Source organism: Ovis aries, chromosome 3 (assembly GCF_016772045.2).
Source record: "Ovis aries strain OAR_USU_Benz2616 breed Rambouillet chromosome 3, ARS-UI_Ramb_v3.0, whole genome shotgun sequence".
Lineage (NCBI taxonomy): Eukaryota > Metazoa > Chordata > Mammalia > Artiodactyla > Bovidae > Ovis > Ovis aries.
This window is the reverse complement of record NC_056056.1, coordinates 708,344-735,063: the sequence shown is the minus strand read 5'-3', so window position 1 is coordinate 735,063 and position 26,720 is coordinate 708,344. Positions and strand designations below refer to the sequence as shown.

Genomic DNA, 26,720 nt, shown 5'->3' with positions numbered 1-26,720 from the left:
CCCTAGGGCGTCACTTCCGGCCGACGCCAGAAGCCGGAAGTTGGAGCCGGTCGCGGGGGCCCGGGCTGGCGGCGAGTGCTGCGGGTCACGTCCGGGTTGCGGGGTTCCCCGGGGTCAGCCCATGCCGAGCGCACGACTCCTGGTGCTCTTCGGCAGCCAAACGGGCACAGCCCAGGATGTGTCGGAGAGGCTGGGCCGCGAGGCCAGGCGTCGGCAGCTCAGCTGCCGGGTGGAAGCCCTGGACTCCTACCCCGTGGTGAGGGCTCCTCGGACCTCGGCGGGGGTACCCGGCGGGCTTGGGGCCCCGGCCCCCGAAGCGCTCGGCCCCAGGGGGCTGCGTTTCGTCTGAGAGCGGGCCCTTCCATTACGGCAGATTTAGGGGCCGGGAACGCTTGGGAGCAGCGGCCAGTTTAACGCATGGAGACAGGGGAGCGGTAGCCGAGGAGCCTGAAAGAGAAGGCAGGCAGGCCGGCCGCTCGCGAGCGCTGAGTCCCTTTGCCCCATTCCTCTGAGAGGAGGAGGGGAGCCAGGCTGCTGGGAGGATGCCTGGCCATTACAGCCCGAGGCCTTACATGTGTGTCTTTTTGTTGAGGTGAATCTGATTAATGAGCCCGTGGTGATATTTGTTTGTGCAACTGCAGGCCAAGGAGACCCCCCGGACAACATGAAGGTAAGGCTGACCTGAGGTGCGCTCAGGAGCTCAGCTCCCTGCCCTTGCCCCGCACCCTGGTTTCGTTGCCTGGAAAGACTTGAGCAGCACAGTGGATAATTTTCTCCTGTGGATTTGGGAGGAGATCTCTGGGTGGAGCGGGGAGCTCTGGGTGTCCTTCCTAATAAACTCTGAACCCCTTTAACTTTTCATATTTTTTCCAGGGCTGTATATAAATCTGGTATGGGTCTTGTGTGTATTTCAAAGCTCAGCTTCAGGGAACATTCTTCCATTCTTTGACCATCTTTTGAGCACACATTGTATTCCAAGCATAATCTCATGCTGTGAATCCAGCTATGAACCCAGTAGTCACATTTCTGCCCTCGTGAAACTCAAAACAGCAAAAGCAAATGTTTAACGGGCAGTTACAATGTCAAAAAAATGCACGCTGCAAGAGAAAGTGCTTGATGTTAATGGGAGCATTAATAAGGGCTGCCCCCTCAATCTGGAGGTTCAGAGAGAGCTTTCTAGAAGAAAAGAGGCTAGGCTAAGTCTTGAAGGATAAGTGGGGGCTAGCCAGGCACCAGGCAAGAGGGAGCAGCCTCTGCAGAGGAGAAAAAGAGCCCAGCCACGGAAGAGTGGAAAGCGGTTCAGGACGGTCGAACCAAGGAATGAATCAGGCTTGGAGGGAAACAAAGCGGGCAGCCAGGCTGGATCCCAAAGAGGTCAACAGCCACGGGGAGGCAGAAGGATTTGAAACGAAGGGCCGTGGAACCCATGGGGTGATGCAGTCACGTGTGTATTCCAGCAAAACCAGCCCTTGTCTGCAGGGGGAGCAGGCTGCAGGAGAGCCGGAACGGGGGTGCTGGTGGTGGGAGGTGGGCACAGTGCAGCCAAGAGCCTGAGGCTTGGGGCAGGATGGTGGCAGAGCAGAGAGGGGCAAACGCCCTCCAGAGGTGCTAAGAAGTTAGAGTTGATTGAACGTGCAATCGTGGAATCGATTTCAAAGATGAGAAAGAAGGTAGAGTTAAGACAGGGATTTGAGCCTAGCTACTAGGATGGATGATGGTTCCACGCACAGAAGCAAGAGAATCGGGAGGGTGAGGTGCCCAGATGTTGTCCAGGTGGAGATGCGCAGTCGGCCTGGAGCTCCAATGAGGATCCTTAGTGGAGGCACGTTTTGCAGTGGCCAAAATATGGAGGTGAGAGGAAGGAGGTGCCTCCCTCCCCCAGGACGGGCTACCCTTAAACACAAAGCCAGGGAGGAGCAGGAAAGAGGCCCTGCCAGCGAGAAGGGGGAGTGGACCATCTCCAGGGCCGAGGGCAGAAGGGTGACTGTCTCCAGAGGGTGGTCTCTGGTGCTCAAAGCTGCAAGGAGATGAAGTGAGGTCAGCAAAGAGACGGCTGGCAACCTCGGGCATGGAAGCGTTTAAGGACGTCTGCACGTGAGACAACTCAAAAACGCTTATGCTGTGAGGGGTTAAGGGATTAAACGGAATAGCTGTGAGAGAGAAACCCAGGTCTGTATAAATGCTGGTAGGTGCAAAAGGCAGAAAATTGAGAATAGGCTTGGAGTGGGCACACCATTACAGGAGGCGGCGCAGGAGAGGAGGCAGGTCTGGGGAGATCAGGGCAGGAGGCGTGTGGTGGGTGCCAGAGACCAGGGTGTGGAAGGGGTGGGGGATAGAGACCCCCGTGGGGCCAGCTGGGCAGAGGTCCTGACTTTACCGGAGAAATAATAGCATGAGCGTGGAGATGGTCACACCAGGATGAGGGTGGTTACCGGAGGGCCAGATGCCAGGACGGACACCACGGAGGCAGTTAGGATGGGGGCCTCCCGACCCAGCATGGCACAGGAGCAGGGGACCCCAGCCTCCTGGTCGCCATCGGACACTGGCCGGACAGGCCCCTCTTGGCCAAGAAACCCACTGGTGACAGGCCTGAGCTTGAGGTTTTCTGTCATCTTCTGAAGCACAGATAGACCACAAAAAACGGCCACGTGCTCGAGGAAAGACCCCTGTGAAGGACGGGGACCAGGAGAAGCACACGCGGAACCAGAGGAACAGGCAGAGCAGAGCTCCCATCTGTGAGGGGTGGGCGAGCCGGCGCCCTGGGGCCAGAAACGCAAGCCTGGGCAGAGCAGGAGCTGAGGAGACCACCTTAAAATGATCCCAGATCAGAAGATAACGCTGAGAAATTCTCCCAGAAACCATAGCAAAGTTAGGGAACAAGAAAGATGACATCAGGAGCCCGAGATTTTCCCAGCAGCCCCGCAGCAGGAAGGAGACCGGTGAGAGAATCACCGCGGAAAGTGTCAACAGGGCTGAAGGCTGGATCTCGGGCCAACAAGCCCACCATGTGCCCAGGAAGGGCCGGCAGGGCGTGAACCGGGCCCCCACTGACACCTGACTCGTGTGGGTTTCAGCTGTTGGGCATGCAGAGTGCCCAGGCATCTGGGATCAGAGCAGGCCACAGAGGGGCACTGGCTTCCCAGCCGTGACCACCCAGCTGGACCATCTCAGAGCAAACTTTCAGGGGCCTGGGGAAGACAGCTTCAGCCTGAAGTGAGCCCCACTGTCTGCCGGCGGTGCAAGGGGAAGCCTGGCATTTTCACACCGAAGCTGTGAGAATCGCATCTTCCCTGGACCCTTTCTCAGGAAGTACCTGAGGCTTTCCATAGCCTTCAGGAGACAAGGTCTAAGCAGGAGATCTCAGAAGCGCCTCTGGGCCTGCGGGAAGGCCAGGCCAAGACCTGGAATGGGAAGCTGCCCGGTGGTGACCCTGTGGTCAGGGAAGGAGAGGGACTCGGGCTCCGACCTGGGGGCCACCTGAGATGAGTGGCCGCATGGAGGCGAGGGTGCCCCAGGGGAGGGGAACAGCATGGGACCTGGGCTGGCTCCATGGGGGCAGGGAACGGACACGGAGCAGCCTGATGGCCGATAGCTCCAGGCCCAGGAGGGAAGATTCCACTGAGTGGGGAAACCAGACCAGAGAGGGGCCTCAGGGTCTGCCGTGCTGGCCTAGAGCCTCTTTGTGGCTATGAGGCCCGAGGCGGGGCTGACAGCTGCCAGGGCCGTGCTGCCCGCATGCTGGGGGGGTGGGGGAGGCGGGCCAGCAGCTGCCCTGCTGGTGACAGCCCCACCTGGCGCCCCCGGCCCTCTGCAGGGAGCACTGGAGCCCAGCTCCAGCACTGCTGCCAGGGCGGCTTTCTTCCGCTTTACCATTTGCTGCCTTTGCCCAACTCGTTCACTGCTACGGTAGAACGAGAAGCGGTCTTGTAACAAAAGTGTTGCTTAGGAGAGCAGAGCCCTGGGGAGGCCTGGCCCGGTGGCCGGGAGAGGCCCTGAGCACCCCTCTCCCACTGCAGAGTTTCTGGAGGTTCATCTTCCGGAGGAGCCTGCCGTCTACCGCCCTCCGTCAGATGGACTTTGCTGTGCTGGGTCTCGGGGACTCGTCTTACGCCAAGTGAGTGAGGGAGGATGGGCCTGTCCCCCGCGTCCACACAGTGGCCTGGCGGAGGGGTGCATGACCTAGCCCCCAGGGCACCCCCTTGAGGCTGTGGCCCTAGCCACGCTTCCTGGCCCCACAGACACTCCTTGGTGACACCTCCTCTGTGGCCAGAAGCCCTGGGCGTGAAGGATAGGCTGGTTCATGCAGGAAGTGAGCAGGACAGCCGGGGCGGGGAGGGGGCTGGCTGGGGCCACACCTGAGACATGGTCCAGGCAGGAACTGGTGTCCAGAGCCAGACCCCAGGGCCTGAGCCAGCGTCCTCTGTCAACATGTGACGTAGGGCAACAAGGGAGCCTGGCTTACCCCGCCTTCATAAGCAGCCTTCGGGGAGGGGTTTGAGCTTACGACGAGCACGGAGAGCAGCGAGGTGAGAGCAGGCAGGATGCAAAGAGCCCGGCCCCAGGAGCCGTCCGTGGCCACCGCTGCCTGCCTCCGCTTTGCCTTCTCTCACCATTTTCACGGCACATCTGTGTCCTGAGCAGAGTGCTGTTGCTTTGTACTATTTCCCAGGGAAGTACTGAGGGCTTTGTTCAGGGGTACACACGGCGTGGGGCTCCTGCAACATTACAGCTCCTAACTCTCCAGCTCGGAGCTGAGGGAGGGGTCGCTGGGTACAGACGCCTCCAGAGCCAAATGCAGCCCGGGGCCCGGAGCTGTCCGGGTGAAAAGGATGGAAAGTGGGTGGCCTGTGACCCTCGCCTGGGAAGGGTCTGGGGGCTTTGTTTACTGCAAAACGTAGACGTCTGTTCCCACTGCCGGGCACACCCACGGGGCAGGTGAGAGACCCTTCTGTCCTTCAGGGAGCCAGCAAAGGAGCCTGCGGGGCCTTGGGAGCCCCCACCCTGTGCAGCCCACTGGGCGTGTGCCTCCCGCCTGTGCGGGGCCGGGGCCAGCACCAGCTCTGTCTTCTCTGTAGGTTCAACTTCGTGGCCAAGAAGCTGCACCGCCGGCTGCTGCAGCTCGGGGGCAGCGCCCTCCTGCCCGTGTGCCTGGGCGATGACCAGCATGAGCTGGGGTGAGTGGGTTGCGGGGTGGGGGTGCCCTCCTGCGGGCCCAGCTGGGAGCAGGGTCGCCAGAGGGGTGTGTACCTGCTCTCTGCAGGCCCGACGCCGCCATCGACCCCTGGCTGCAGGATCTGTGGGAGAAGGTGCTGGGGCCGCACCCTGTGCCTCTGAACCTTGGCCTGAACCCTCCTGGAGTCCCGTAAGTGTGGCCTTGGGGTGGCCTCCCCCCCCCCCACAGCAGACCTGGCCAGCGGTCTGAGAGTGTCTGCCCTTTCACAGTTGGCCCTCCAAGTTCACCCTGCAGTTCCTCAAGGACACCCCCACCTCGGGCCCTGAGGAGCTGTGTGTGGCCGGAACAGACCCTCAGGGGCCCCCTTCAGAGCTCCAGCCGTTCCTGGCGCCCATGGTCAGCAATCAGAGGGTCACGGGGCCCTCGCACTTTCAGGACGTGCGGCTGATTGAGTTCGACATCTCGGGCTCTGGGATGAGGTGCGGGTCGGCGCCGGGGGCCCGTGGAGGGGCTGCGCGGGAGCCCCAGTCCAGGGTTGAGCTGCTCTTCTCCTGAAGTGGGTGCACGTCAGGGCCGAGAGCAGGGACGACAGCTGGGGAGGCAGAACCCCTCTGTCCAGGGGCCCCTAGCCTCCCTGGCTGCTTGCCTCCTTCCTCTGGAGCTTCCCGGAGCCCCCAGTGTCCTCACCCCGCAGGCGGGCCCCTCCCCAGGCCCTGGCTGTCCCTCCCCCACAGCTTTGCAGCCGGCGACGTGGTGCTGATCCAGCCGGAGAACACGGCCAGCCACGTCCAGCAGTTCTGCCAGGCGCTGGGCCTGGACCCCGAGCAGCACTTCACACTGCAGCCCCGGGAGCCGGGTGAGCCCCCGAGGCCGCGGCACTCGCACTGTGTCTCCCCCACGCCCCCCGGTGCCCGGTCCCCCGTGCCCGCCCCCCACAGTGTCCCATCCCCTGCAGGCGTCACCTGCCCCGCGCAGCTGCCCCAGCCCTGCTCCATGCGGCGCCTCGTGTCCCAGTACCTGGACATTGCCAGTGTCCCCCGCCGCTCCTTCTTTGAACTCCTGGCCTGTCTCTCCCCCCACGAGCTGGAGCGGGAGAAGCTGCGGGAGTTCAGCTCTGCACAGGGCCAGGAGGAGCTTTGCGAGTACTGCACCCGGCCCCGCAGGACGGCCCTGGAGGTGGGCAGGGGCCGGGGAGGGGCCTGGAGGTGGGCAGGGGCCAGGGGAGGGCAGGGGCCAGGGAAGGGCCTGGCCCCACTGGACAGGCCTGGAGGTGGGCAGGGGCCAGGGGAGGGCAGGGGCCGGGGGAGGGCCTGGCCCCGCAGGATGGCCCTGGGGGTGGGCAGGGGCTGGCGAGCGGGCCTGGGCGCCTTGCTGCAGTGTGTGTGGCCCTGCCAGCCGCGGCTGCCCTGCCGCTGCCCCCCCAGGTGCTGTGTGACTTCCCCCACACGGCTGCTGCCATCCCCCCAGACTACCTGCTGGACCTGCTGCCCCTGATCCGGCCCCGGGCCTTCTCCATCGCCTCCTCTCTGCGGGTGAGAGAGGAGGGCCAGTCTCAGCGGTGGGGGCGGGTGGGGGGGGGGGTGGCAGGGAGCCAGGCAGGGGGCCCACAGGGCAGGCTGCCTACTGTCCCGTCCCCCAGGCCCACCCCTCGCGGCTGCAGATCCTGGTGGCCGTGGTGCAGTACCGGACCCGCCTCCGGGAGCCCCGCCGTGGCCTCTGCTCCAGCTGGCTGGCGTCCCTGGACCCTGTGCAAGGTGACCCTGGCTCTTTGGGGTGGGGGGTTGGGCCCTGGGCCTGGGAGCCTCTTCAAGCCGCCTCCTTCACGCCATAGGACCTGTCCGGGTGCCCCTGTGGGTGCGGTCTGGGGGCCTGACGTTCCCAAAGACTCCAGGCGTACCTGTGATCATGGTGGGGCCCGGCACCGGCGTAGCCCCCTTCCGAGCAGCCATCCAGGAGCGAGTGGCCCAGGGCGAGACTGGTGAGCAGAGTCTGGGGTGGGGAGGTGGCCAGCTGAGCTCCGCGGGTGCAGGCCCAGGCTCAGGCCCTGCTCCCGCCCCCTCCCCCCAGGAAATGTGCTGTTCTTCGGCTGCCGCCGGCGGGACCAGGACTTCTACTGGGAGGCCGAGTGGGAGCAGCTGCAGGCGAGGGGCTGCCTGACTCTGGTCACGGCCTTCTCCCGGGAGCAGGTGTGTGTGCAGGGGCGGGGAGGGGCACGGGCCGGGGCGCCCAGGGTGCAGGCTCAGAGCGCCCCCGCCCCGCCCCGCAGGAGCAGCAGGCGTACGTGCAGCACCGGCTCCGGGCACTCGGGCCGCTGGTGTGGGAGCTGCTGGACGGCCGGGGCGCCCGCTTCTACCTGGCGGGGTGAGCCTGGGCGCGCGTGGCTGGAGGGACGGGCCCGTGGCGACGCCGGCTGTGCTGAGCGCTGTCCCGCCTGCCCTTCCAGCAACGCCAGGCACATGCCGGCCGACGTGTGCGACACCTTGCTGTCCATCTTCCGGGAGGAGGGCGGGCTCTCTGCCCCCGATGCGACTGCCTACCTCGCCCAGCTGCAGCGGACACGGCGTTTCCAGACTGAGACGTGGGCCTGAAGGGCCATCCTGCTGTTGGCCGCAGCCACCCTGCCCGACGCTCTCTGGAGGCCGTTGTTGGCTCTCGCCCTGTCTCCCAGCTGGGAGGGTGGTCAACTCGCCTGCACAGGCCCCAGCAGAGGGAGGAGGCCCTGGGCAGCACACGCCTGCCCGCTCAGTTCCAGGAAAGCCTCAGCAATAAACACCGGGCTCTTGGTGGCCGCTTCCTACCTGCTCGTCCTTGTGTGGGAGTGGGCCTCGGGCGGTGGGTGGTCCGGAGCGGGTCTGGATGAAACAGCCCGCTGCACTGGGCACGGGCACCGTGGCTCAGCCCACACTCCGGTCTGATGATGAGGGTGCCGGCCATTTGCCCACCTTGTGTAGACTCTGCCCTTGCCCTGAGGGAGGGCCAAGCAGGAAAGGCACCTGGCCAGGCTGGTGTTGACCATCCCTTACCAGCTCAGGGTACAGCTGCCCAAGGCCCTCAGGAGGGAAGGAGGGGGCGTGGCCTGGGTTGGAGGGAAGGGGTGTGGCTCAGGCTGGTGGGGAGGGAGGTCTGACTGGCGTCCCCACCCCTGGGAGGGGAATTCCTGTTGGAGGAGTTGGACTGGCCTGCCCACAAGGCCACCGCCTGGAATCCAGCTGGCCGTCCCTGGCTGACACAGGGACTGCCTTGCCCACGGCTGGGCTTGGGCAGATCCTGTCAGAGACGGCACGCCGGGCCCAGGAGCCGGCAGGGGCACGGGGACCCAAGTGAAGTTTCCTCGAGTGGGGCCCGGAGCCAGAAGGAGGCGGCGGTTGCTGCAAGGTCAGTGCCAGAGCCTGCCCCGGCTGTGGAGGGCCACGCTGACCTTCAAGGCCCCAGCCACCCCTCTGCCACCCTGGGGTCCCCACCCACCCATCCCGGGCCCTGCCCTGGAGGCACTGCCCCTGAACTGTGCCCTGGGGTCCCTGCTGGTGGCCCTGCTGGCCGCAGCTCTGGGTTCGCCAGTCGGCCTCTGGGCCCCGAGCACATGGACCCACTGCACCAAGTGCTGGTAGAGGATGGGCCGGGCAGCGGGGCCCTTGGGGAGCCCGAGGGTGCCAGGACTCCGGACAGTGAGCCCCTGCTGGGGGCCGCAGCCCCGCCCTGGGCCAGCCGCACAGAGGACGAGGAGGCGCAGCAGGAGGCGGAGGAGTGCCCTGTCTGCACGGAGCCCTACGGGCCGGGGCAGCAGTGCCGGGCCCTGCTGAACTGCGGCCACGGCCTCTGCACTGGCTGTCTGCACCGGCTGCTGGGCGCTGCCCCCGGCGGCCTGGGCCACGCACGCTGCCCGCTGTGTCGCCAGAAAACCCCCGTGCTCGAGTGGGAGATCTGCCGGCTGCAGGAGGAGCTGCTGCGGGCGGACAGGGCCCCGCGCCCCGCGCCCCCCACCCCGCCCCTGCCCGCCCGCCGCGGCCGCGGGCCCTGGGCCGCCCTGGAGCACCGCTACCAGCTGCGCTTCCTGCCAGAGGCCCTGGGCGGCCGCGGCTGCCTGCCCTTCCTGCCCTGCCCGCCCTGCCTGGGTGCCTGGCTCTGGGCCCTGCGGGGACATGGGCCCTGCGCCCGCCGCCTGGCACTGCTGAGCCTGCTGGCACTCGAGCTGCTCGGCCTGCTGCTCGTCTTCGCCCCGCTCATGCTGCTGGGGCTGCTCTTCGTGCTGCTGGGCGGCTCCCGCCGCTGACGGACACGCGCCTGAGGCCGACACGGCCCGGGCCTGGGCCAGCCACGGCTGCCGACCGACAGGAGGCCTAGGTGCCGAGGCCCGATGACCAGGACTGAAGGACCCAGGGCTGACCAGGGCACTAGCCTTCATCCTGGGGCCTGGACAGGGCCGCCCTGGAACCTGCGTTCATCCTGACCTAGCCCGAGACACCTACTGCCCAGACACGAGCCGCCTGTGCCCAGCACAGCACTGGAGGAGGGCCATGGCCAGGGCTCTGAGAGCCCCTCGCTGGACAGGCCCCACCCCGCTGCTGGGCCTCCCACCCGGCCGTTCTGCAGGAGGGGCACCATGGACCCGAGTGTTCCCTGAAGGTCAGGCAGCCTGGGGGGCCCCTGCCGCACAGGCCCAGCCCACAAAGGGCCGCCTCAGGAGCCCAGCGGCCCCTAGCAGGCTGGGTGTCAGCACACACCCCTCCGCTTCAAGGGCCCAGGGCCCCACCAACCGGGCGCTGTCCTCCCGACCCCACCGCACTGCTCCTCCCTGAGCCTGCAGCCTGCGCCTGATGGACACTGTCACAGCCCTGCCTCGCGGGCTCGTCGGTACAAGGGGCAGCTCTCAATAAAAAGACACTGGTACTGAGGCTGTTGCTCCTGCACCCCCCCACACACACCCTTCCTTCACCAGCTGGGCGGCAGTCCCTTCTTCAGATGCAGTCGCTCAGTACCGGACAGGAGGCCCTCAGGCCCTGTACCCCACTGTGGTTGCAGCCAGCTTTTGTCCCAGCCCCAGCTCAGACGGGCCCCCGGGCTGTGCCCACAGCGCCTCAGGGAGTCAGGCGGGCTCCGCGGCCCAGGTGGGCTGCCTCGTGCCCCCGGCTGCACTCACACCCAGGGCCCAGCGCAGAGAAGGTGCCCTCCCGTGCCCTCCCTTTGTCCAGCCGGCCCTGCTCCGCCCAGTTGCTCCCACAGGCCTGCCCGGAGCACACAGGTGGCTCACACACGCACACGCAGGCCCCACCTGGGCCCCACTGAGCAGAGCAGGCTGACCCCCAGTATCTGGCCTCGCTCCGGTTGCTCAGCCTGGACCCCACCAGGGCTGCCGCTCTGGGTGTCCACTCCCCCCCCGGCCCGGGCCTGTGAGCAGGCCTCGGCTCCGGTGCAGGGCACGAGGTGCAGACTTTGGCAAACAGTTTTAATGGCAGAGTTGGCTGCAGCGACAATGCCACGCGGGTGGGGCCAGAAGCTGTGGTGGGCAAGGGGTTAGCGGGCAACAGGGCAGGGCCAGATCCCTGAAGCAGCAGCAAGCAGGGACCGGCGGGCGGTGGCGGGCGGGCGGGCGCTACATGATGGAGCAGGCAGACAGCGGGTTCCGCGCATGGCACGTGCACGCAGCCCCGCAGTACTGCCGGAAGGTCTGGTAGCAGCTGCCCTCAGGCTCGCCACCCCACTGGCCACCCGACGGGGCGGTCAGCGCCTCGGGCGGCAGGCGGCTCAGGATGGACGTGTTGACGGCCAGCGCGGCCAGGCCGTAGTCCGTGAAGAGCACAGTCTCACGGCGGCAGGTGGGACAGGAGATGAACTTGTACTTGGGGCAGGACTCATAGAGGATCTGCAGGCACTGCTCGCACACGGAGTGCAGGCAGGACAGCACGCGGGGCCGCCGCTGCGTGGCGTTGTACGTGTGCCCGCACGTTGGGCACTCCAGAGGCTCCCCCGGGGCCGCGGCCACCGCTGCCGCAGGGGCCCCCGGGGCCGCAGGGCCGGGCCGCATCACGTACTGGTTCACGATGACCTCGTCCGCCGGCGCCCCCCGGGGGAAGCCCAGCTCAGTGCTGCCCTTGGGGGGCCGCCGTGGCAGGGGCGGGGTGCAGGGCGCCCCTTCCAGGGCCGGCATGTCCCCCCCACAGGCCTGGTTGACGATGATCTCTGTGTCTGAGGGCCAGGCTCGCTTGGGCGCGAGGGCCGGGGCGGGCCGGGGCGCGGGCGGGAAGCAGGGGGTGGCCGCCTGCAGCTCAGGGAACTTCTCAGGGTGGACCATCTTCATGGCCTCCATCTTGAGGATGACATGCGGGCCCTTCAGGCAGGACATGAGGAAGCCCGGCCAGCCACCGCCCGCCTCAGGCCCCAGGTCAGCCGGCATCCGGCTGTCTCCAGTCAGACTGGGTGCTCGGGGGACGGGGGGAGTTGGGTGGGGCCGGGGGGGCAGCGAGGGGACAGCATCCTGGCTGCCCTGTGGACTCCTGGAGGAGGTGGGCAAAAGCTTGGGGGGAAGGGCCCCCCCCAGCGGCCACAGTGGCTTCTCAGGTCCGGTCCGCGGGGGAGGAGGAAGGGGTGGGGGAGGAGGAGAGGGGCAGGGGGGTGTGGGCGGTTGCCCTGGGCCGGGGGTCGGGCCCAGGGGCTCACCCAGGGTCTCTGGCCTCTGAGGCTGGCCAGGGGGCGTTGCAGGAGGTCCCCCTGTAGCCGAGATCAGCCGTACCGGGGCCCGGACATCCGGGCAGGCAGGGGCTAGGTGGGCCCCATGGCTCCAGGACAGGGCGCCCAGGGAAGGCAGCTAGCCTGAGCGCTGGCCGCCAAAGGACCCGGGCGGCAAGCTCGGGGTTGGCGGCGGAAGCACAGGAGAGGCCGGGGCTGGGCCGGAGCTGCAGGTGAGAGACGGCGTGAGGTCAGCACCTGGGCCCACCCTCACCGCGCACAAAAGACAGGGCCCCCGACCTCTGACCCCGACCCTCGACAGACTCGGAACCCAGCCCCTTCCGTAGCCCCTCGCGCCCGAGGCCCGACCTCTGCCCAGGAGTGGAGGCAGGCGAGCGAAGACCCCGCGCTGTCCCGCCCCGCCCGCACTCACCTGCCCCAGCCTGGCGTTCCCGGGCCGGGCCGCGCGCCGCCGCCTCCGCAGAGGTTGTCTCAAAGGCAGGCCTGGATGCGGCGCCCGAGCCTTGGCTCGGCGGCTCCGAAGGCTCCGGCGGCGACCTCGGGCGATGGCCGGGCCGCGGCGGCTCCCGGGGGCGTGGGGCGCGGGCGCGGGGCTCGGCGCGGCGGCGGCGGCGGCGGCGGCAGGTGCGTGCGGAGCGTGGCGCGCTCTGCGGCGGAGGCGCGGGGACCGCAGTGCGCGCGGCGCCCGCAGCGCCACCCCCCGTCTGGGGACCCGCGCGGGGTCCGCGGGGCGGGGCCAGTCTCTCTGCCGCCCCTCGATCCGCCGCGGGCCTGGCGCCCGCTCTGGGGGTCGTCCTCCCCCTCCCCCCGCGGGCCCCGTGGGAGTCGGGATCCCCACGGCAGGCCTCCTCCCGTCTTCCCCACCTCCGGCCCCGCCTGCTGACCCTGGGTCCTGGTCAAGCCCCCTGCCCCGATTCTGGAAGGGAAGGAGTACTCTGAGATCCCACAATACCAGAGGGAGGAAGGGGAGAGGGAGCCCTAGGGTGCTCCCAGGAAAGCAGGCCCTGGGGCCCCACCGTCAGGCAGAGTCTCTGGAGGACTGCCTTCCCCTCGGCCCCTAGAGAATGCCTCCGGGCTGTTCCGGCTCACAGGTGCCCAGCTCAGGCCGGCTGAGGGCAGAAGAGGGTGAGCAGGGGTGGGCAAGTGTGCATCGAAGGAGTGGACGATGGAGGAACCCTGGCTGGGAGTGCTCCAAGGACAGGAACCCTGGCTGGGAGTGCTCCAAGGACAGGAACCCTGGCTGGGAGTGCTCCAAGGACAGGACGCTGGGACACGTGGGTGGTGCGAGGGGTGCGCAGCAGGTCAGACCGATGGCAGGACAGGCCCCACGGGGCAGCTCACGGAGGACACGCACTACCCGGATGGGCGGAGAGGCCTTTCCGGCACCCTAGCAGGTCAGCAGGTGCCAGGCCATCAGACAGCTGTGGGCTAACCCGACCCCACCCAGCAAGGCCCCATTCCTTTCAGCTGCTTCCTCGCCAGACTTCCCTGCCCCCCCAGGACACACCCTCTGCCTGTGAGGCGCTGTCAGGTGAGAGGGAGGGCAGGGAACTGGAGTGGCCTGGGCCTCCAGAGTGCCTTTCCTTAACCTACCGTAGCCACGACGTGGCTTGCCGGCGTTCCTTTGACCAGCACTGGGCCCTGCTTCTGACCCTGGACAGACCCAGCCCCTCTAGCCACAGCTGCTCTGCTCTGTTACAGGCCAGAGTGCCCCTGGCTATAGACTTAAGCCCAGCTCCTGCAGGGCAGCAGAGCCCAGCGCGGTCGGCATTCCTGATGAAGGGCCCCACATGGGCAGGAGGCTGGAAAGGCGTTCTGGGCCCACAGGCCCAACTTTGCTCTCTCTGAGGCCTCAGTCTAGCGCCTGCCCTTCAGTGTCACCCACCACTCGAGTGTGAGAGCTGTGCACGTGAGCAGGTGCCCAAGGGAGGGGCAGCGAGGGGCCCTGGCCCGAAGGCCGGGAAACTGAGGCAGCCTCCGCCGGGGGAGGGCTCGGGGTCCAGCCTGGGCAGCGGCTCTACTCAGGCCCCTCCTGCCCCATCTCGAGGCCCCGCCCCGTGCCCGAGCCCCCGCCCCGCCCGGGCCCGGAAGCTCAGCGCCGGGGCGGCCCAAGCCCGGGTCTGGCGGGAAGGGGCCCGCTGACCCCGAGCCTGGTCTTTGGGAAAACCCTCGAGCGCGGAGGCTTCTGGGGACTACAGTCCGCACCAGCCGCCCGCGTCCTTCCAGGCCAGGTTTGCGCACGCGCCGGCCCCCGCCCCTCCGCCGCGGCGGACGCTGTGGGGCGGCGGGCGGGCCCGCGGAGCCTGCGCGGTGGGCCCTGAGCTGCGCGGTGGGCCTGCGCCGTCGGCCCCCCGATTCCGGCTCTGGCCCCGTTCCCCCCGCATCCCTTGCCGCATGGGTAGACTTTGTGCCCAGACCGGTCTGACTGGCCCCACACCGGCCGCGCGGGTCAGCTGGCCTCTGGACCACGTCTGATTGGACCCCGCCCTTCCCGGAGGCGCCCCCTGCCCCCGAGCGCGAAGGACGAGGGGTGCGGGCCCGGCCGCCCCAGGCGGAGCTCGCCAGTGCCAGGCCCTGCGCCGAGAGCGCACGTCCGCTGTGACCCCGCACACAGCGACCCCAGGGCGTGGCAGGCGCCAGGCGCCACCTAGGACGTGGAGCTGGGGGAGGTGGGAGGGCCGAGGATGCGGCCCCTGAGAGACGGGGGGTTGTCCACAGGCCCCCCCTCCCCCACCAGAGCAAAACTAGTTTCAGAAATGAGCAGGAAACACCACTTGTGTATGAAACTCATGTTGCCAGTAGTGAGATAAGTTTTATCGGCAAAGGTATGCAAACCAAACATCTTTCATCAGTTAGAAACACAGTAAGCCTCCGAGCAGAGCAGCGTGCTCAGTAATGCCCTGGTCTCTGCCTGCGGGCAAGAGGCTCAGGTCACCGTGCAGCCCCCTCCCTCTGCTTCAAAGCAGTGGCTTTGAGGCTGTGGGTGACGGCCAGGCCCCAGATCATCTGCGGGCCTGACCCACGCTCCTGTCCTGCATTCCGTTGACCTGCCGGCTCCCGGAAGGCCTGGACATGCCCCAGATGGGTCAAGGCTGAATCAGCCAGGCTGGCAGGGTCCCCGGGAGCCCAGGCCTGGCCACCGCCCATCCAGGAAAGGAAAGGTGGGTGGCTGCTGTGCTGCAGGATTGGGGCCTCCTGGCATCTTGGGAACCCTGTCTTTGAGCCCCGCCCGAGGCCCCGCCCCTCCCCAGGAGGAAAAAGTCAGCTACTGGAGGCTCAGCTCACAGGAGCAAGGACCTGGGCAAGAGGACAGCTCGCCGCCACCGCAGCTCCAGGTGGGTCCTGGGCTGAGGGACTTCCCCACCCGTGGTCAGACCAGCCTAGCTGTGTCTCCCAGCCCCCGCCCCACTTCCAGCTCCATCACAGGGCCCTGCCACTCAGGGAGGGTGGCGGACACCTGGGGACAGCTGAGAGATGCTGGCCCTCATGGTCCCTATACTCTGCCATCTTGCGCACACACACACACACACACACACACACACAGGCCTTGCACACTCAGGCGCTTCCACAGCCTGGCTTACCTGGGGATGCAGCTGCTGCCCTCCCCGGAGCTGACTTTGTCTCCTTTGCTCACCTTTGCCAGCAGGGCCATGGACCCCCATGAGACACTCGTCAAGAACCCGTATGCCCACATAAGCATCCCGAGGGCTCACCTGCGGCCTGAGCTGGGGCAGCAGCTGAAGGCGGGCTCATCCTCCGCAGAGTCGCAGCCTCTGCCGGTGAGCTCCTGCACCCGGGAGCCTCTGGAGGAGGCCCCAGGGCCCCAGGGCGCCAAGGAGGCTGCCTCCGTCCGGGGCCAGCCAGCCTGTCAGCAGCCCTGCAAGCCCTGCGGCAGCGGGCAGCGCCCGGCAGGCCTGGCCTACGCCGGCCCGCCGCCCGTGGGGCGCGGCGACGACATCGCGCACCACTGCTGGTGCTGTCCCTGCTGTCCCTGCTGCCACTGCCCCCGCTTCTGCCGCTGCCACAGCTGCTGCTGCGTCGTCTGCTAGCCCGGCCCCCGCCGGCCCCGAGGCCTGGCGCCGCCAGCCGGCCTCCGCTCAGGCGGCCGTGGCCAGGGCCTGGACAGCTGGGACCGCCACTGTGGCGGCGTCACAGGCACTGGCCGCTCCCCTCCCTGGACAGCTGCACCCAACCCACCGGGAAGGCTGACATGTCGGGCCCAGGCCCCTGGAATGGAGCCCTGGGCACTGCCCGTGCTGGGGGCACCCTTGACCGCCTCTTCGAGGCCCAGGCCCAAGCAATAAAGCTGTGCGAGCTCCCTCCTGGACACTTCTTCCTTGCCACTGTCCCCTTGGGGAGGGTCCCGGGCTAAATGCGGCCAGAGACCGCCAGCCTCTGTGGGACAGTCACGGGCGGGGCAGCCTCAGGACAACCTGACCTGCGGCCTCAGCTTGGCCCGTGGGCTGGACAGGAAGGCCAGTTGGGGGCAAGTTAGACAGCAGGAGGATGCTGTGCGTGGAACAGGGTGCTGAGCCCGAGACAAGCCTCCCGGAGGAGGGCCCGGTTGGCAGCACTGTGGCGGGTGGGACCAGCGCAGGCAGGTTTCCGGGGGTGGGAGCCCGGGGCCCCGCACCTGGCCCGGCCCACCCGTGAGTCACTGCCCTGCCTGTGTGTCTTTCTGGTTTCCCACAGATCACCCTGGTCCCTGGCATCTGCCATGTGCTGTTCCCCACTGTCCTGCCTCTGGGGCCCGGGCTCTGTAGAGGTGGGCAGACAGTGCTGGGCCAGACCCGTCTCCCAGCTGTCTGGGCAGCACGGCACGCCTGCGTGGGAGGCCGGGGGTGCTGAGCCCCTCGGGCCTGGGGTGAGGCAGGAAAGCGCGTGTGCAGGGGGAGCATCTAGGCCAGCACTAGGTGCCTTGATGTTTCTGGGATGGGGCAGACAGCTGGAGAAGGCGAGCTGGCCTCGCAGGATGGACGGGTCCCGGTGACAGCCCTCCCCTGACCCCTGGTGACTGGCCGCGTGGCAGGACCGGTCTCTGGGTGTGGGCAGACATGTCATTGGCCTGACTACATGGGGACTCAGACATGCCAGGTTCCCGGCCCCTGCCCCTGGCTGGCCCCCACAGGAAGATGACCCCACCCGGGGCGGCCACAGAAACCCGTCCAACCAGCCCAGGAGGCAGAGGACTGCCAGGGTGGTGGGAGTGAGGAGGGGCCTTCTGGCCCTTGGCCTCCTCCAGCGGGGGAGGTTCTGGGGTCTGACCCCCTCCCAGCCCTCCCTGACACACCCCATCCTGCTATGCCACCGGGCTGGCCCTGGGGCCTTGGCCAGGTGTATGCCAGGGGGAGGTGGCCTCTGAAGGGGCGCCAGGGGCTTTCCACAGCACCCTGCGCCTGGGGGTTGCTGGGTGGTCTCTCCACTCCTGTGCTTGCGGGCCTCCTCGTGGGGCTAGCTTGTGATGGAAACGCCGAGGGGACAAAAGGGCACTGTGACAGTTCAGCACGGACACACACGCAGTGGCTGAGCCACGGAGTGGGGGGCCCCTCGGGGCTCTGAGCTTGTGGGGGTCCTGGCAGGTTTCCTGGAGGAACCGAGTGCTGAAGAGCCCGCAGCACCCAGGTGGGAGCCAGAAAGCTTTCCTGTGGTGAGTGGCGGTCGAGTGTGAGTGGGCGCAGGGCCGGGTCTCGAGGCAGGAAGCTGGGCAGTGCTACGCAGCGTCGGGGGGTGGAGCGGGGGCGTCTCCAGCCCAGTTGGTGGTGTTGGTGGATCCAGTTGCAAGCGCTTTGAGGCTGAAAGGGGAGCCCACGCAGCCTGCAGCCACCACCTGCCTCCTCGCTGACTGGTCCATGTTCAGCCAGTAACGTGAGCCCCAGGGAGGGAGCCCCAGGCGCCCCGGGTCCCCCCAGCCTGCCCCTGGCCACCCTCGTTCTGGACACAGCCACCTGGCAGAGCAGATGCAGGTAAGACAGACCTGGGGCTCGAGCAAGTGGCTGGGGGGTGGGTACGAGCCTGGGAGGGTGCCCAAGGGCCACCGAGGCTGGGCCGCAGGCCAGGGCGCTGCCCGACCAGCAGTCACGAGGACTGAGGCTGTGCCCAGGCCCCGGTGTCGGCCAGCCCCACGGGCCACTGCCCACCTCTCAGGCCTGCAGAGGCCTGGATTCCGGTCCTCTGGGGCCGGGGGAGCACTTCCCCTGCTGAGCCCAAACCCGGGGAATGCTTGCAGAGGCCATACCTTACCCGCTCCGTATCCCTCCCCAGGATGCTGCTGCCAGAGGGGCACTCAGCCTCTGAAGAGGCCGCGGCCACTGGGCCCCAGCGCGGTGACTGCGTCGTCTGCTACTCGGCCTATGACCTCGCCGGGCACCTGCCCCGCCGCCTCTACTGCGGCCACACTGTCTGCCAGGCGTGCGTGCGGCGGCTGGCTGCACCGGCCCCCGAGCAGCGCTGGGTCCCCTGCCCGCAGCGCCGCCAGAGCACGCCCGTGCCCCGCGGAGGGGTGGCCATGCTGGACCTCGACCTGGCTGCCTTCCTGGCCGTCAGGGCGGGCGGGGGCCGTCTCGCCTGGAGCCTCACCCTCCCGGGCCCCGCAAGGGCAGCCCCGCTGTTACTCAGCAACCGGCCAGGCTCCTCCCCGCGTCGGAGCCCCTGCCCCGCTTCCCCCAGCCCGGAGGCTGCTGCCCGGCCTGCCGCAGCCTCTGCTGGGGTCCCCCAGGCAGCCCCCAGCTCTGAGCGTTGCTCGGCGCTGCCCCTCGGAAGGGAGCCTTGGCCTGCAGCACGAGGCACAGGCTTCCCGAAACAGCCCCGTGTTCTTGCCCCGGGGCCACCCTCTAAGGTGGTGAGCTGTGCCCACAGCGCCGTGCACCCCTGCAGGAGCTGGAATCCAGGCCAGGCCCCAGGCCCCACGGGGGTCTGTGTGCCCTGCGGGGGCGCTGCTGTCAGAGTCCCACGAGCCCAGCGCAGGTCTGGACGCAGCTCAGAGGCAGCTCCTGCAACTGTCTGGGGGCCAGTGTCCGGGCCGGGGCTGCAGGCTGGGGGGCAGGCCCAGCAGAGGCCGCTCCTGGCCTGCTGGAGGAGGGCCCCTCCTTACAGAGCCCTGAGCCCAGCTGGAGGGTCTCTGCCTTCACCCTCTGTGAAGCCCACCCGCTCCCTGCCCCCAGCTCGCGGTGTGTCCGGTGGTTTGGGGACGACAAGCACGGTGGCTGCCGCTGCTGTAGGTGTGCAAGGAACTCCAGGCCGGGGGGTGACTGCGGGGGGCGCTCACGACAGCCGGCCCCGCCCCGGGCCTGTGGCATCCTGTGCCTCCCGGGGGTGGCCACACAGACCCTCAGAGGGACCAGAGACAGACCCCACCGGTCTGACTGCCGCACGCCCACCTCCCCGCCGCGGGAAGGGGCTGTTGCTCAGGACCCCTGGAAGGGCCGAGGGGCCCGCCCCAGCCGTGGGGGGCAGGATGGGAGGGACAGGCCAGAGAATGTGCTGAGAGGACAGTCGGAAAGTTCCTCCTTCATGGGGACAAAGTCCCCCAGCCCCGGTGGTTGGTGGACAGCAGGCAGGGGCTCGAGGCAGCAGCCGGCTGGGGCGGGGCTGCTCCCCCTCCCCACATACCCGGAGTGAGGAGGGGCCCGACTCCAGAAAGAGGCACCTGTGAATGAGGGGGCCGGACCAGCTGGGGAGAGAACCGGGTGGGCTCGGGTGCTGGGCTGAGCAGCAGTGTGGCCTGGAGTGGGAGAAGGCAGGGACGCCTGTGACTGTGACCGTTGCTGGCCCCCTCTGGGGCTGCGCCGCTGGGTGGGAGCTCTGCCAGGCCCAGCCCTGAACTGGGTGACCTCAGGGGTTGCTGCCCTCCCAGCCCACCTGGTGCAAAGAGCTTCCTTCTGGCCACGTGACCGCGGCAGGACAGGCACGAGAAGGCCTGCAGAGATGAGAGCAGCCTTCCCGGGGGGTCCCCAGGACGGCCGGCCAGAGTGCCAGCATCCTGCCCGCCACAGGCGGCCAGCATGCAGCATCCCGCCATGTCCCTCAGGCGTCCACGTGCGGGAGCCCAGCTCTGGGAGCCGGCTGCCCAGCCCTGCTCACCCCTGGGTGACGGTGGGGCCTGGAAGAGGCCGGCACCCAGGGCTGCGATGGTACCCCTGGGGGGCCCTTGGCTCCTGGGTAAACATTAATGGGCTCAGTACACGGCAGGTCATGTGCGCGCCCAGCCGATCTTTGACCTGCAGCTGCTCTCAGCCCGTGTCTCCTCCCCGAAGGTGCCCCTCACTGCCCACACAGGTAGGAGCTTCTAGAACCAGGCGGGGGCCCAGGACACTGGGGTCAGGGCCCAGGGCTTAGCGCCCACCTCACTCTCCAGCAGCTGAGGTTGAGAGACCAGTTTGGGGGCAGCCAGAGGGAGGGGTTACCGCAGGCTCCCCAGGACCCAGACCCTGGGGGTCCAGGCCCAGCAGGCTGAGGAGGGAGCCTTGAGGTGGGGTGGGGCATCAAGCCTCTTGTCCTGCTCCCCATCACTGGGAATGGGCCCTTATCAAGTGGAGACGTTGCCGTTTGGTACCAAATGCCAAAGTCTAAGCTGTGACCGTCTGCAGTGGCCTCTGTGACACCCAATCGGAGACGCCCCGGAGTCCCGGCCACTTCAGGCTACGCCATAGCACCCTGGGTCACCCACCAGCCCTTCCTCCAGCCAGAATCAGCAGCGAGCCAGGGCTTCCTCCACTCTGTGCCCCCAGACCGGACTGAGCTCACCTAACAGCCACCTGGGGTCACTGTAGCCATCCCCCTGCAGAAGGAGGAAGGGGGAGACCGCTGAGGCCAACAGCAGGTGGGAAGGGGGGACAGTGGGAAGCTCTCAGGCCAGGACACCCCAAGAGCTGGCGGGCAGGGGGCAGCGTTGAACTGCCCTTCTCCCCGGCAGATCTGGGTTTGGGCCTGGGTCTGTTCCTGCTTGAAATCCATGCCGCATCCCCTCACCGGTGGCCCGGCCCCTCCCGCCCCTCTGGACACAGTTGGCCTGGTGGACCAGAGGCTGGGAAACACAGGTACCAGAGACCCAGGGTCCCAACCTCAACCGGCGTCCCTGCCCACCCACCTGGCCCCTGACTCATCACACTGGGGAAGCTGGGAGAGGGGTACCAGCCGGTCCCCAGGAGAGCCCACGGCCAGACCCTTCCTTCCCGCTGCCATCCCTCACCCCAAGCCCCTGTGCTTCGGGGCTGAAGGTGTCCAGAAGGTCCCTGGCCCTAGCTGACCCCGACCCCTGCAGGGATCTCTGGTTCTGCCTCCATACTGGAAGACAGAGACATGGACCCCTGGGCCCTCCCTCAGCTGAAGGACCCCGGACAGGCCTGGAGAGGTAGGTTTGGAGGTAGCGGGTAGTCGGTCCAGCACGGCTCCACCTTGCCGGGTGTGAGTCTGGAGAGGGTTCTTAAGGAGAGAGCGAGGAGGGGCTTTGCTCCAACAGGCCCCACGGAAGCGCACCGCAGACCCCAACCAGGGCACCCGGCCCTTCAGCAGGACGGCTGCCCGCCGCGCTGGTCCTCCTCCTCCGTCCTGTGGGCAGTCAGGCTCCCAGGAGACCCCACAGGGCTGTCAGCCTAAGCATTCTGCCAAGGGACAGACAAGGGGGATTGAGGCCCTGCCCTGGGAATAGGGAGAAAAGGAAGGGGCCTGGGAGGGGTGCACGGGAGGGTGCACGGGAGGGGTGCACAGGAGGGCGGGACCCGCCAAGGACCGCCCTGCCCTGTGTCCTCAGAGCTCAGTGCAGCCGGCAGGGCGCTGCGGGTGCTCACCGGCTTCCTCAAGGCCTGCGGGCTGCTGGGCGGCCTCTACCTCTTCATCTGCTCCCTGGACATCCTCAGCTCCGCCTTCCAGCTGCTAGGCAGTGAGTGACCCGACAGGTGGCTGCGGGCTGGTGGCCAGCCCGGCCTCCCCAGCCTCAGGACACCTGTCTCCCGGGCGCAGGCAAAGTAACTGGAGACATCTTCAAGGATAACGTGGTGCTGTCCAACCCTGTAGCGGGACTGGTCATTGGCGTGCTGGTCACCGTCTTGGTGCAGAGCTCCAGCACATCCTCTTCCATCGTGGTCAGCATGGTGGCCTCCAAGCGTGAGTGCCCCTCCCCTCCCGGGATGGTGGGGGGGTGGCGGCGGCTAGCTGACGCCGCGCCCCCACAGTGCTGACCGTCCGGGCCTCTGTGCCCATCATCATGGGTGTCAACGTGGGCACATCCATCACCAGCACCCTGGTCTCGATGGCACAGTCGGGGGACCGGGACGAGTTTCGGAGGTGAGCGGGGTAAGGGGCAGGCAGGGCCTGGGGTGGCAATCCGGGTGGTGGCCAAGGCCGGCACCCAGCTGCCTCTGTGCGACCCCAGAGCCTTCGGCGGCTCGGCTGTGCACGGCATCTTCAACTGGCTCACGGCGCTGGTTCTGCTGCCGCTGGAGAGTGCTGCAGCCCCCCTGGAGAGGCTCAGTGCGCTGATGCTGGGTGCCGCCAACCTGCAGCCCGGGGGGCACGCGCCCGACATCCTCAAGGTGCTGACCCGGCCGCTCACACACCTCATCGTGCAGGTGAGGCGGCTCGCTCCTTTCTGGCAGGACCCACAAGCCAGGGCCCTGCTGGAAGGGCTTTGCTGGGGAGACCAGTCTGGGCCCAGGGTCGGGTGGGGCAAGCACGGTGGACCTGGCTGCAGTCCTCCGAGCCCCAGGCCAGTCCTGAGGAACTGACGCCAGTCCCGGATCCTCTGTTCCCAGCTGGACGCTGATGTCCTTATGGGCAGTGCTACGGGCAACGCCACCAACCGGAGCCTTATTAAGCGATGGTGCGGCACCAGGGAGCAGACGGTGAGGTGCCGCTGATCCCTGACCCCAGACCCACTGAATTACCCGGCCCCGCCTACTCTGACCCCGTCCTGAGCCCCACCACCTTGTCTTCCCAGGCCGCGGGGAACAGCAGCCACTGCGGAGCGGCGGCGGGGGTCCCCTGCCCTGGGAAGAACGGCTCTGCGTCTGAGGGGCCCGTGCCCTGTGAGGCCCGGCCCCGCGCGCCCCCGCCGCCCCGCGCGCCCCCGCCGCCCCGCGCGCCCCCGCCGCCCCGCGCGCCCCCGCCGCCCCGCGCGCCCCCGCCGTCCCCCGCCGCCCCCCGCCGCCCCGCGCGCCCCCGCCCGCCCCGCGCTGGCCGCGGCTCACCTGCCCCCGCCCTGCCCCAGGCCGCCACCTGTTCGCCGGCACGGCGCTCGCGGACCTGGCCGTGGGCCTCATCCTGCTGGCCGCCTCCCTGCTCGTGCTCTGCTCCTGCCTCGTCCTCATTGTCAAGCTGCTCAACTCCACTCTGCGGGGCCGCGTCGCCCAGGCCGTGAGGACGGTCATCAACGCTGGTGCGGCGGGAAGCGGGGCCGCCGCGGAGGTGGGGGCGGGGAAGCGGGGCTCGGGGTCAATGGGTCTCGCTTCGCAGACTTCCCCCGCCCATTTGGCTGGCTCAGCGGCTACCTGGCCATGCTCGTGGGCGCCGGCCTGACCTTCGTGCTCCAGAGCAGCAGCGTCTTCACTGCAGCCATCGTGCCGCTCATCGGTGAGCAGAGCCCGCAGCACCTGGGGGGTGGGCTCAGAGCCCGTGATGACCCCCGGCTCCCCCAGAGGTCGGGGTGACCAGCCTGGAGCGAGCGTACCCTCTCTTCCCGGGTGGGTGGTGGGTGGGTTCAGGGCCCGTGATGACCCCTGGCTCCCCCAGGGGTCGGGGTGATCAGCCTGGAGCGAGCGTACCCTCTCTTCCTGGGTTCCAACACTGGCACCACCACCACGGCCCTGCTGGCAGCTCTGGCCAGCCCCTCGGACATGCTGCTCAGCGCCGTCCAGGTACCGCCCTCCTGCACCCTCCCCGGCCTGCAGGCCCCTCCACTCCCAGTGTGGGCTGGGGCTTCCGCTCTGGGTCAGACCCCCTCCTGTCCGGTCCTGTAGGCTGGTGGTGGGACGTGTGTCCTGGGGCCTCAGGCCTCGGCTCTCCTGGACTCCACCTCTGGCTGCCCACTCAAGCCCACAGCCTCGCCTCCTGGGACCCCAAGGGCCCTGTGGGACTCCTCGGGGTCCCAGGCCTTCCCCTCTTCCCCTGCAACCTCATTATTTCCAGGACCCTGTAGCCCCAGGCCTTCTTCCCGGTTCCAGCTGGCGGCTTTCCTGAGGGGCCGCTGTGGCCTCAAGCCTCTCCATCTCACCACCTCTGGGATGCCCTCCACCCCCCAGCGGCCTAAGCGGCACAGGTCCCCACTTGGACAACTCCCCAGCTCCCTCCATGCACTCCTACTCAGTCCCAATTCTGCCTCCAGGACGCCTCCCGCCAGCCCCCCAGCTCTGAGCCCCACGCCCAGTCCCATCCAGTCCCCCTGATTCTCTACAGGTAGCCCCTTGGGCCCCACTGCCTCCATCCCAGTGCCCTCATAGGTGCGGCTCTAGAAGGCCTGGATCTCACTGGGCTGCTGCCCACAAGAAGAGATGAACCCCAGCGCTCCCCAACTCCCACCTGCTCTCTTGCCTCAGCTCCATCTCTGTCCATTTAGAACCTCCCAGTGCAGGGCCCTGATCCCCCTCCTCCAGGAAGCCCTCCGGAATGCACCCACCACAGCAACTCCTCGACTTCTCCAGCAACCCCTGGAGAGAGTTGTGTTCCTCCTCGCAACTCCTCCTCGCAGGAGCCAGGCCAGAACCTGGGGCTGAGTGGCTAAGCCCACTGAGGAATGAGCATGAGTAGGGTCGCCGTGGATGAAGCATGGGCAAGTGAAGCCGGCTCAGGGGAAGGTGGAATCCCCAGAGCTATCAGAGACACAGTTACCACATGGCAACGCCGCACTGGGCTCCCAACCTGCAAGGCACAGTGGGGTGTGGGGAGAGCATGCCCACCACAGTGGCCATCTCAGACAGACCTGGACACCTCCTTTCTGCCAGGACGGGGAGGAGCATGGCTCCCACGGAGCCCAGGCTCCTGAGTCCCACCCGCCCGTCCTTCCTCCCTCCAGGTCGCTCTCATCCACTTCTTCTTCAACCTGGCGGGCATCCTGCTGTGGTACATGGTGCCCATCCTCCGGCTGCCCATCCCGCTGGCCAAGCACTTTGGGAACCTGACCGCCAGCTACCGCTGGGTGGCCGTCGCCTACCTGCTGCTCTGCTTCCTGGTGCTGCCACTGGCCGCCTTTGGGCTCTCCCTGGCGGGGGGCGCAGTGCTGGCTGCGGTCGGGGCACCCCTGGTAGTGCTGCTGCTCCTCTTCGCCCTGGTCACTGTCCTGCAGCGGCACCGGCCCGCCTGGCTGCCCCGCCGCCTGCGCTCCTGGGCCTGGCTGCCCCTCTGGCTCCGCTCTCTGGAGCCCTGGGACCTCCTGGTGAGACGCTGCTGCCCCTGCAAGGCCTGCAGCCCCCCTCAGGCTGCGGCCAAGGAGGCCCACTGTTACGAGAACCCCCAGGTTCTGGCCTCCCAGCAGTTGTGAAGGGTGGATGTGCCTCACCCTCTCGCCCCACTGGCCTCTGGCGGCCCAGGGGGATCCCAGTAGCTCCGGACTTCTGAGTCACCTGGGTCGCCTTCTTTGCAAATAAAAAAAGCCTGGACCCAAGTGTGGGCCGTCTTCTCTCCCCAATCCGGGGCTGCATGGGGAGGGCCCCCCTCGACACCCAACTTCCCTCCACCCCACCTTCGACCCCAAACTTTCCCCACCCCACCCCCACCCCGCCCGGGAGAGAGCTGGGGGTGGGGCAGTGCCTTTGCCGCCCCCCAGCGGACACTCGGGGGCCAGCGCCGAGCCCGAGTAGGAGCTGGAAGTCCCCGGAGGTGCGGCCAAACAGCCGAAGCCCGAGCTGTGACTGACTCTCCACGGCCGCCGGCGGCAGAAGGCCCTGAGTGCGGCCGATCCGGAGCGGGGAGACCCCGCAGCAAGAAGCTCGGGGTCCAGGGAGGCTGGACGCGCCCGGGGCCTTCCCTGTGGTGCAGGGAGGGAGGGCGGACGCGCGGGCAGCTCCGGCGCCCTGCAGCCCCTGTCGGCGGTCGGCCTGGAGGGCGTCACGTGGCCGCTGCGGGGCCCCGAATTCCGCAGGTGCGCCGCGGAGTGGGGGGGGGGGCACGGGTGAGGACCGGGTGGCCCCGAGGTGCCCCGCTCCCCCGCGTCCCCGCTTTCCTCCCGCGGCGCGGCGCCCACCGCTGCGGGGCACGGGGATGCGGGTGCGGCGCGGGGCTGCGGGTCGGGGGTGCAGAGCCGGCGGGCCAGTGCGCGGTTACCCATGTCCGCCGGCCTGCACCGGGGCGGCCAGGGGCGCCACCCCGCCGTTCTGGGCAGAGCAGGTGCTCAGTGCCCCCACCCCAGGAAGTGGGTCCTGCCCGCTACGCCCGGCGCAGGTCGCCCCTGGAGGCAGCACCTAGGTAAAACGTCTCTGGGCCAGGTGCCCACCCGGGGCTGGCTCCCCTCCCCCTCCCCCAGCCCTCCCCCTGCCCGCGCCGCGGGTTTCCACATAGGAAGGCTTTTGTCTGGAGCCCGGCGCTGGTAACCTGACCCCGCTCCGGTTTAGGGCTGCCCCCAACACCAGCCGGACCCCGTGCCGCCACAGCCCTGAGAGGAGAGTGTTGGCAGATCCAGTCTCTCCCCCAGAACTCGGGCGCCTTGGTGTGCCCATGTGCAGACGGCTGGGCAGCTCGGACCCGCGTGGGGGCGGGGGTGGGGGGTGGGGATGGGTTGCCTGTTTCTCGGTTTGCAGCTGCGACCAGTGATCACCTTCTGATCCAGGGATGCTGCCCTGAAGATGGGGGCCACCTTCCTTCCCAGCCCCCCAGGTGTGCCTAGCCAAACCCGATAGGGGGACAGGTGTGAATGGTCAGGAAGATGAGACCGGGACCC

General features: G+C 68.1%; 5 protein-coding genes across 12 annotated transcripts; 4 read left to right on the top strand and 1 right to left on the bottom strand.

Annotated features, from left to right (window-relative positions):
* The first annotated feature begins 28 nt into the window (after positions 1 to 28).
* Positions 29 to 7,970, top strand: NDOR1 (NADPH dependent diflavin oxidoreductase 1). Of its 8 annotated transcripts, none has more exons than XM_027966065.2 (14): positions 29 to 256; positions 642 to 670; positions 4,017 to 4,114; positions 5,076 to 5,174; positions 5,261 to 5,362; positions 5,443 to 5,652; positions 5,908 to 6,029; positions 6,129 to 6,349; positions 6,598 to 6,705; positions 6,813 to 6,927; positions 7,005 to 7,151; positions 7,241 to 7,359; positions 7,440 to 7,534; positions 7,617 to 7,970. In XM_027966065.2, exons 2-14 carry the CDS (start codon positions 665 to 667, stop codon positions 7,759 to 7,761), a joined length of 1,587 nt encoding a protein of 528 aa, XP_027821866.1. In that variant the 5' UTR covers positions 29 to 256; positions 642 to 664; the 3' UTR covers positions 7,762 to 7,970. The 8 variants fall into 8 exon arrangements, with proteins under 8 accessions (XP_027821866.1, XP_027821863.1, XP_027821862.1 ...); XM_027966062.2 differs by having other exon boundaries at positions 593 to 670; XM_027966061.2 differs by having other exon boundaries at positions 593 to 670; positions 5,884 to 6,029.
* Positions 7,971 to 8,358: 388 nt separating this feature from the next.
* On the top strand, positions 8,359 to 10,065 carry LOC114113841 (RING finger protein 225). The gene has a single exon (XM_027966066.2). It carries the CDS (start codon positions 8,754 to 8,756, stop codon positions 9,441 to 9,443), a length of 690 nt encoding a protein of 229 aa, XP_027821867.1. The 5' UTR covers positions 8,359 to 8,753; the 3' UTR covers positions 9,444 to 10,065.
* A 534-nt stretch (positions 10,066 to 10,599) lies between these two features.
* RNF208 (ring finger protein 208) lies at positions 10,600 to 12,321 on the bottom strand. The gene is made up of 2 exons (XM_015094069.3): positions 12,270 to 12,321; positions 10,600 to 12,063 (listed from the first exon to the last, which is right to left on the bottom strand). The coding sequence occupies exon 2, from the start codon at positions 11,562 to 11,564 to the stop codon at positions 10,764 to 10,766; it is 801 nt and encodes a 266-aa protein (XP_014949555.2). The 5' UTR covers positions 11,565 to 12,063; positions 12,270 to 12,321; the 3' UTR covers positions 10,600 to 10,763.
* Positions 12,322 to 13,951: 1,630 nt separating this feature from the next.
* LOC101109086 (RING finger protein 224) lies at positions 13,952 to 18,698 on the top strand. Its single transcript, XM_027966057.3, is given in 5 exon segments — positions 13,952 to 15,192; positions 15,501 to 15,636; positions 17,437 to 17,504; positions 18,119 to 18,402; positions 18,405 to 18,698. Coding segments are annotated over 4 exon segments (666 nt in total). The 5' UTR covers positions 13,952 to 15,192; positions 15,501 to 15,507; the 3' UTR covers positions 18,590 to 18,698.
* A 1,863-nt stretch (positions 18,699 to 20,561) lies between these two features.
* SLC34A3 (solute carrier family 34 member 3) lies at positions 20,562 to 25,448 on the top strand. The gene is made up of 13 exons (XM_027968301.3): positions 20,562 to 20,675; positions 20,769 to 20,892; positions 21,117 to 21,206; positions 21,606 to 21,734; positions 21,815 to 21,958; positions 22,027 to 22,138; positions 22,227 to 22,422; positions 22,606 to 22,695; positions 22,791 to 22,878; positions 23,061 to 23,228; positions 23,306 to 23,422; positions 23,582 to 23,706; positions 24,861 to 25,448. The coding sequence occupies exons 2-13, from the start codon at positions 20,808 to 20,810 to the stop codon at positions 25,323 to 25,325; spliced, it is 1,809 nt and encodes a 602-aa protein (XP_027824102.1). The 5' UTR covers positions 20,562 to 20,675; positions 20,769 to 20,807; the 3' UTR covers positions 25,326 to 25,448.
* The last annotated feature ends 1,272 nt before the right edge of the window (positions 25,449 to 26,720 follow it).

Coding starts and splice junctions, on each gene's coding strand:
- RNF208 (XM_015094069.3), bottom strand. CDS start 11,564: ATGCCGGCTGACCTGGGGCCTGAGGCGGGCGGTGGCTGGCCGGGCTTC.
- LOC114113841 (XM_027966066.2), top strand. CDS start 8,754: ATGGACCCACTGCACCAAGTGCTGGTAGAGGATGGGCCGGGCAGCGGG.
- SLC34A3 (XM_027968301.3), top strand. CDS start 20,808: ATGCCGCATCCCCTCACCGGTGGCCCGGCCCCTCCCGCCCCTCTGGAC. Junction 22,696..22,790: donor GCGGCACCAGGGAGCAGACG/GTGAGGTGCCGC, acceptor TTGTCTTCCCAG/GCCGCGGGGAACAGCAGCCA. Junction 23,707..24,860: donor TGCTGCTCAGCGCCGTCCAG/GTACCGCCCTCC, acceptor TCCTCCCTCCAG/GTCGCTCTCATCCACTTCTT.
- NDOR1 (XM_060413701.1), top strand. CDS start 122: ATGCCGAGCGCACGACTCCTGGTGCTCTTCGGCAGCCAAACGGGCACA. Junction 6,030..6,128: donor ACTGCAGCCCCGGGAGCCGG/GTGAGCCCCCGA, acceptor CATCCCCTGCAG/GCGTCACCTGCCCCGCGCAG. Junction 6,379..6,640: donor GGCCGGGGAGGGGCCTGGAG/GTGGGCAGGGGC, acceptor CCATCCCCCCAG/ACTACCTGCTGGACCTGCTG.